The sequence below is a fragment of the Mizuhopecten yessoensis genome, unplaced genomic scaffold (genome assembly GCF_002113885.1).
Source record: "Mizuhopecten yessoensis strain PY_sf001 unplaced genomic scaffold, ASM211388v2 scaffold2597, whole genome shotgun sequence".
NCBI lineage: Eukaryota > Metazoa > Mollusca > Bivalvia > Pectinida > Pectinidae > Mizuhopecten > Mizuhopecten yessoensis.
The window spans coordinates 264,650-273,093 of record NW_018404625.1 but is presented as its reverse complement, the minus strand read 5'-3'; the positions used below and the strand labels follow the sequence as shown (position 1 = coordinate 273,093).

Genomic DNA, 8,444 nt, shown 5'->3' with positions numbered 1-8,444 from the left:
TTATACCTTTTTGTGAAAGTTTATTCTACAGTGTTCTTTTGCCTTAAATGACTAAAAGAAATTACCTAAATTGTCAATGAGCCGTGAAACAACACAAAATAAACATTGAAATGTTGTTCTTACATGTAGTTGGTTTTTCGGATCCATTTCAATTTGGAACATGCACATTAAGAGACAAAATGGGTTGAACTTACCCTGTTTCGTCTTATAGCAGTAACAACAAATGCGTGGAATATTTATACATGTACAAACGTTTGAGGTTGATGCAACTGTAACAGACTTTAACGGGAGTGGGGTTCACATGCAGTAAGTCGCCTCTTTCGATAATTCTTTCCCGTAATCTGCAGGAGCGTGCAATAGAATTGATAAAGGGATTCGCGAATATCAGTTTTAACATGGTTCCCTATGTAGTTTTTAAAAAAAAGAAATGGCTGTACAAACTAATTGCATACATGCGCAAATCAAAGATTGCTGTCTGGCGGCCATTGTGGTTTTCCGATCCATTCCTAATGAAAACAAGCACAATTATTGACTTGAGCGATAACTGGTATGCATCGTAACCTCTTTAAGTAGTTTCTGAGGAATAGCGATAACAAATTTGTTTTCATACGAAGTGACTGAATGACGAACGCCGGACCATGAGCAAAATGCGATTTGAACAGCACACAATCTGATGTCGATGAGCTAAAGATATCAATGTATCCTATCAGACTCATATAACTGCTTTGATTAAATTTATTCTGTGCAGACTTCGTTTTGTGAGAAACTGATTATGTTTAAATAATTCAATAGACGTTTTCAGGTTTTATCGCATAACCTAAAGCAAAGACCGAAGGCTATGCTTACACAGTATTTGTATATGCAGTTCTAACTTTTGATAGGTTGAAATTGAGACCTAACACAAAACGTGATGATATACCGTAATGCTTCGTGCAGTATTTGTACATGTACTTCTAACTTTTGATAGGTTGAAATTGCTCGACGAACAAAGTACAGTGCAACGTTGTGTTTTGTGCAAAATTATTTTGTTCTCGTCAAAATTTGATAAATGTTCATGAACTATAAACGAAAACGTGGTGTCTGTCTTTTTAGATTCAATTATACGAAATAACCAGGATGATTTTGAGGGTTACGTGTATAAGGTATATTACCGAAAAGAACTGGATGCACTTAGTGAAAGTGAAGGCTTTCTTATCATGGTTATTCCTTACTTCCATATCAACGCAAATCTGTGTTTAAATAGGTCAAACTCAAAAAACAACAGTCAACAGTGTTGATTAAAAAAATGGCTGCTACACTGTAGTTTGAACAGAGCATGCGGTTTACAATCGTCAAGGGTGCATTTAGTTCGGGTTAATTTTCCCGTAAATGTTTGGCAAATGTGGTTTGATTACAGCTTTTATTCCTTCTGAAGCTTGGCCTTGGAAATTTTAAGATGTCTCCATCCACAACATTAATCATCATGTTACGTTAAACAGCACTTGGATCATCATATGCCATGAGTCAACAGCTGACAGATATGAAGGCGTAATTAGCGGTTTTATAGCCGTAGAACCTCGCTCTCAGATGTATGCCTTGTTGATGAGTAACGGTTCACAACGGGTCCATTTCTCCGTGCAAGTTGCATTGGCTGTTCAGTTAGCACATAAAGACCTTATATCATTCCGACAGTTATATATTGTTTCACATATCGGCTGTGGTCCTTTTTTCCACATAACTTAATATCACGGTATGAGTCTCGTTTCTTGGACAGCTACGTTGTACATTGTATTGTGGGGCCCTCTGCAGCTGTATGTCTGCTGCTTAGGGGACAAAGATCGGGTACCGTCAGCACTTTCCGTAAAACGAGAAAAATACTCGTTTACGGAAAGTGCGAACGGTTCCCGATTGCTACTCCCGACTTATATTCTCGCTTACGGAAAGTGCCGACGGTTCCCGATTGAAGGGAAAATAGAGAAACTAATCCAATAACCTTTTTGTGTGCCCACTGCATATATATCGTAAGAGGCGACCAATGTCGGCCCATGCAGATTCGGGGGCTTTCTTTCATTTCCTTTCTAACCGATGTTAAACGTCATCGCAACAACCTGTCCCATATGAAGACGAGTGTCTATGGTTACTCCATACTTATAACATCATGTAGTACCTTGCTTTGGTTTCGGGAGGAGGAGCTTGCATGTTAGATGAACCAAAGAGCTATTCTGGATAGGGTTACAACCACACTAGACCCTTCGAGAGGGAGGGACATGATGAAGAGTAATACACCCATATTACATTGACAACAATAATGTGTACAGCGTAAAGATTTTCGACAGTTGTGATCTTTAATTTCCCCATCTTGACTTGTATTTCTATTCTATATCATAGTATATGTACTTTATAACGCCTCCTTGGCACCACCTCAGTTTTATTGTATATTCTAACACGATTCGTTTGCAACGTGTGCTTTGATTGGATACGGACCATTTTCTAATCTGCGATCAAAGAATCATGATCAATCGTGTTAAGCTCCTCCCATCGCACTTAAGCCACGCCCCGTTTCTAACCAAAACAATATGGCAACAAGCTCGTTTCTTAGCGAAATCCCGCTGATAAGGCTAGCAGGAAACAGAACAGAAACGACCTATTAAATGTATTTGTTGAATGAATTAAAAAGTAAAAAATTAACATTCCTTGTTCTTACCTCCATTTATTTCTTCACAAATCTATACAAATAATCACCGATTTTATCGATAAGCACAGATTGGTATGCATACTGACATGGAAATGTAAGAATGTGGTCGATACTAATCAAAATGTGTCGTATAAACTTTGGTAACAGGACGTTCACGAACACACGGTATACAGATCGAGCGCTCGCCAGTATGGGCGGGGCCAAATAACCTACTTTTGAAAGCTTCTTTCCGATTGGTCAGTCCGCTGCAGAATGACACGTCGCCAGTTCAGGTCACAAAGTATTTTACTACGTACTTTTGTAGAAGGGAATACAATGTTTCTAAACATATTAGCGTAGTATATTTGTTACGATGTGTTAGAATGGGGAACGTACGTTGTTTTTCGTGTCTATACTGGCGATTAGAACATGAAATTTGGTTTAAACTCTCGTCCGATAGCCACTCAAAACAATGTACTATCCCCTAAGTAGAACGTTCGCCCCTGTGAAAAAAAGCAGTCGGTTCTGTCCTCAGGCCGGACATATCACCGGCACGTTATTTCATTGAGGTTACACTTTCAAGTCGGCATCAATCCCCGCTATCGCTGGCAGGCAAATACCCACAAAATGCTCCCATCACACACGCATATAAAACACAATTGGAAGAATGTCTTTAAATGACATAAGCTTTTAATAAGACGTTACAGACTATCCGGGTGGCCAGGTGGCGCAGTGGATAAATCATTCGCCTTTCACCAATGCAACCGGGGTTCGATTCCCTGATCGGACGTGAACAGGTACGGGGTCACCTGTCTGACCGCGTGGAGATTTCTCCGGGTACTCCGGTTTCTTCCAACATTTAGACCCCCGCGCGCTAACATCCGGGCCATCAAGAGTGATTGATATAAGTGGAAATAACTTGTTTCATAATTGTTGATTTAAACATATTTTATTGTCGAAACAGACAAATTGATGAGAGACAAGTTCTAACAACTTACAAGCTCTTCTCCACGAATACAGCATATGAATTACATTTACATCACGGGACGTACTATGTACACAGAGATAAATTTACAAAAATATTAATATAGTAGATGTATTTTTTTGTCTAAATCAACTTTATCACAAAAAGTAAAGGGGGATAGGAAGAGAAAGTATATGAAAGACGGGAAATGAAGTAGGGAATGAGCAGATTCGGTGCCGATTGTAAAAGGTTCGTTCAGGTAGTAACAAAACGCTTTGTTGTATTCAAAAAACGTCTGTACCGATTTAACTATATTGATGTTTGTTTCGTAGGAGTAAGTGTCACTATTTCCCAACAAAATAATTTCTAGATTAAAATCTACATATAAATCACTTAAGGTATCAAATAAGCAAGTCTTTGAATAACAAAATTTGAACATGTAAAGAAGTAGTGATTCGCATCTTCCACACCGTCACCGCACAAACAATTTAGGGGACCGACAAATTCCTACTCTAAATAAATCTGACCGTAAACCACTACAACGATGCCTTATACGGCCATGTAGTACAGAAAGATAGCGATTTCCAGTATGTAGATAAGCAGGCACAGATGGAGGTACACGAGAAATTTAACTCTTAAAAGTCTGAAGACAAAAACCGGATTTTATGTTGTTATCTAAATTATTCCATAAATGTATAGACGACGGAACAAAAGATGTTTTTGTAATGACAAGACGACAACGGGGTGCTTGCTAATTGTCTGTGTTTCTTAACTCCCTGTTTAAATCGCGCCTGTTTGGTGGGATTAGGTGTTCTAAGTCAGCTGGGTCACGTTAATTGTGAATATTATAAAAAGTACACAGTATCTGCTCTTCTCTTCTCTGTTTAAATGGTTTCCAGCTAGTTTCTAAATATAATGCCTCGCGTGAAGCAATGGTCGTAAGACCGGAGACGACCCTAGCTGCTTCCAATCATTATTGTTGTAAAATAAAGAAAGATTATATATATTTTAAAGGACAATAACTTTTTAATAGGACGCGTTACCAAATAAACCAAACAACCCAAACCACAAACCTTCATAGGAAACTACTATGAACATCTCAGTTAAGTTCCGAATATAGCTGTAAAACATTCGCAGGTCTCTGTGCTAGAGACGTCTATATCCACAGTTGAGGGGAAATAACTCGAATTTCTTTGCAATGAAATGGACCAATGATGTCGTCCGCGGATTTCATTAATTTAAAACGTCAAGATGATCTGTTTGAGTAATTATCTGAGATAATGGGATAACTATCCAATATAAAGTTAAATGTACCTAATACAAGTAACGATGTTGTGCGGACCCGGATATTTTTTGGCAAGATAGTCGTTATTTGTAAATCCTTGATTCAATCTATTTCATTTCAAAATATTTCATTGTTAATACAAACAACTGATTGACAGGTGATGCTTGCTACAAATAACAATAACTTCTGTATTTCTTTGATTTCTTTCCGAATTATAGTAAATCATTCCCGCGAATAAATAATGAAATTCATTTTTCTATATTTTATCCGATATGATAACGATAAATTATTATATATCATTCCCGTCATAATTTACTTCATAAATAATAAAATTCGTCTTTCTATATGTTATCCAATATCACAACAATGAATTGTTGTATATCATTTCCGTGGTAATTGATTTAATTACTTCATAAATGATGAAATATATCTTGCTATAATTTTTCGAATGTAACAACGATAAATTATTGTATATCATTCCCGTCATAATTAACTTCAAAGATAATGAAAATACATTTACAAGTAATTGGATTAAGATCTTCATATATTTAACTTTAATTGTATACTTATTTGGTATATCAGTTTTATTGGGTGTTTACTTTCTGTATTGGGTAGTATTGGGTAAATCGATGTTTGTATTGGGTAAATCGGCACTTGTATTGGGTAGTATTGGGTTGTATTGGGTAAATCGACGTTTGTATTGGGTAGTATTGGGTTGTATTGGGTAAATTGACGGACCCCAATGTAGTAATAACTATAATGTTGGTACACTTTTTGTAAGTGCATTTAATTTATCATTTTTATCTCATTCTCGATAGGTATAATATTAATTTTCATGCAGTCTGGTTACTCGAGTACTTTTTGGACGTTGATCATGAATGTTAGAGTGGATTGTCACTGCAGATTTGTTTGCACCAACCCGTGTGTACAGTATACATTAGAAGAAAAGAATAGCATACATCACCACAAGCTTATTATTATTATTAGCTTACAACGATGTCATCAGAGCGAAACTGAGCGAAACCCTAACGTACTTTATCCGCAAGGTTTAGTCTATTATAGCGGATAAAATCCGCTTCATACACATACCCTATTCACTGCTCACCGGAAACGAGCTTCAGGGACTAATCATTGCTTGATCAGAAAGTGATTGGGAATAATAATAAAAATCATTTTATTGTCTAGGTGAAAACAATTCTGTGCCATTTCTGCGAAGGTTTTTTATTTTTACGAATAAATTGTAATTCTTTGATATTTGTCGTATTCGACAATCACATAAAAATGGCGACGTTAGTTTCTGTATTCAAATGATTCTCCCAAAAACCGCGGGTAACAGACGAAAACCTACTAGTCATGAAATGAAATAGGCTACAGTACCAACCGAGCTCTCTGTCCTGTTTATTACCTCAAATGCCGTCCCGTTCATTATACTTTCTGACTCAGGTAAGTAGAAAATTCAACTTATTAAGTTGATAAGTTTATAAAACCCAGAGGTATATATCCAGATCGGTTTCATTTCAGAGCCTAACGTCGGATTGCAAACTCATATCAGTTGAAATATCCAAGGACTGCGATTAAAATGTGTACTGTACAGTCTACTGATGGAAACGAAAAGCTAGTAACTGAAAATTGTATTTCTTGAAGTTAAGAATTTGTCAAAAAGTGTTACCTACCTTGAATAGCCGGTACGCGTACGTAATCCGGAGCGGCGACTGTGACCTGGTGTTCAAAGGAAGACAACTAACTTAAATTACAGTTCAGACACAGGGGCTCGTTACAAATGTCTGAAATATGCTGTTACCCATATCAGTTTTTCAGACATTTGTAACGAATCGAATCCCTGTTCAAATGTTTCACTGGTCGATAACAAGTTTTTCTTTAAAAAAAAATCTCATTTTTTACAGATGATGGATTTATTTTCTCTTTTTATTCCAATCAATTTTTCCTCTACTGTTGAACATGTTGGGCCTGTGTAACAGTCAAGAGAAAATACACTGCCAAACCGGGATTCAAACCCAGGAACCTCCGAACTCTAGATGCATTCTCTACCAATTAAGCTACCAGCTGGTGGCCTTCGCATGACCCAGTCCAGTTCCACTACATTCCTCTTGCCTTTTTCTATAAGTCTTTGCCCAGAAAAGCAGCACTATATTTACAACCAACAGCACCACTGTAACAGGACGGGAAAAATGCACAACCTGAGAGATTAAGAGATGACTAGTCTAAGGGTTAATTCAAAGTATAGAATGAATGTTACTTTACATTTTATTTTTCCAGGATAAGGGAGTTATCATGACTAAATGACATTAAGGAAGATGACTGGGGCAATGATTGGTCAGACTCGTTCCTGGCTGAGAGCCAAGTCTGTTCTGGTTCCCGAGGACTGGCTTGAGGCCTGTGTGGAATGGATTAAGGAAGAAAACCAGGTTTGAATTGTTTAAAAAAAATATATGTTTATTCTTTAATTATTTTCATTTTGACAGAATGAAAAAGTTCAGTTCAAATAACAGTGAAACGTGTTTAAACCGAACATGACATGCATGTGACAAAAACTTTAATTTAGAATAGATCTTTTAAAAGTAGACTAGCAGATATCATATAAGGGCCAGTGAAAATGTCACGTATTTACTATGAAATCCTCTAATTTATACAATAGGACGATATGTTAAGGCCTGGCCTTGTGATCATGAAACACCCTTAGACCTAAGGTTTTCATGATGTTAATTTGTGATTGGTCAAGCCATGATTAAAACTTAACTTCTGAAGACAATTTTAGACTAAAGATTGATTCATGATCTCGGGGCCTGGTTGTTATATTGTTTATAACAATATTTAAAATATGTCAAGATTCCAGATGAAAAAGTTCCAGATGAAAAAGAATGTTTATTTTTTCCAATTTCATGATACATTTTATTTAATGCATTATACCTTGAACAACCTTTTGTGTTTAAAGGGCAACAACATCGTACAATCCCGGATCAATGACTTGGTATTTGAACAGTGGCTGTTAGCAGACCTCCACGAGCTCGGTACTCGGTGCCTACCTAATGGGCTTGCAGAGGTTGCAAAATACCAACTCTCTGGCACCTACGCTCTCCAAGTATGTACAGAATTGTAAACTGTGAAGTCATCAGATAGCTCATATTTCATGATATATTTGATGATTGAGAATCTGTGGGAACCTTGGTTGACACAGTTTTGGATTTTTACTGATTCAATCACAGTAAGTCACTTATTGTATCAGCATCTTAAAAAGAAAATGTCCCCCTCTCCCCCAGGGGTTTTCTGTGGCTAGAAATTGATTTTAAAAACTACTAGTCGGTTGGGCTATGTTGTGTGCAGTTTCCAATTTCAATAGACTGTAAACAAATTCCACTAAACCAAGAGTATTCAACACCATAAGTAATATCAAATTTTGACTAATCAATTATGGTTCACAGTTTTTAGAACCACTAGTCCTACTGTAGATTTCACTAGTCTCAGACTATCAGACTACCTTTATTGTCTAGCCCGGGTCATTTAGGGTAGGGAGCCGGGGGGGG

General features: G+C 37.0%; 1 protein-coding gene across 1 annotated transcript in view; it reads left to right on the top strand.

The window, feature by feature from the left end:
• The first annotated feature begins 6,225 nt into the window (after positions 1–6,225).
• The window catches only part of LOC110446154 (recQ-mediated genome instability protein 1-like), a 14,624-nt gene continuing 12,405 nt past the window's right edge, over positions 6,226–8,444 (top strand). Inside the window, exons 1-3 of the mRNA XM_021491155.1 lie at positions 6,226–6,345; positions 7,180–7,328; positions 7,856–8,002. Coding sequence (XP_021346830.1) covers positions 7,203–7,328; positions 7,856–8,002 — 273 coding nt within the window. The 5' untranslated portion in view covers positions 6,226–6,345; positions 7,180–7,202. The remainder of the gene's footprint in view (positions 6,346–7,179; positions 7,329–7,855; positions 8,003–8,444) is intronic.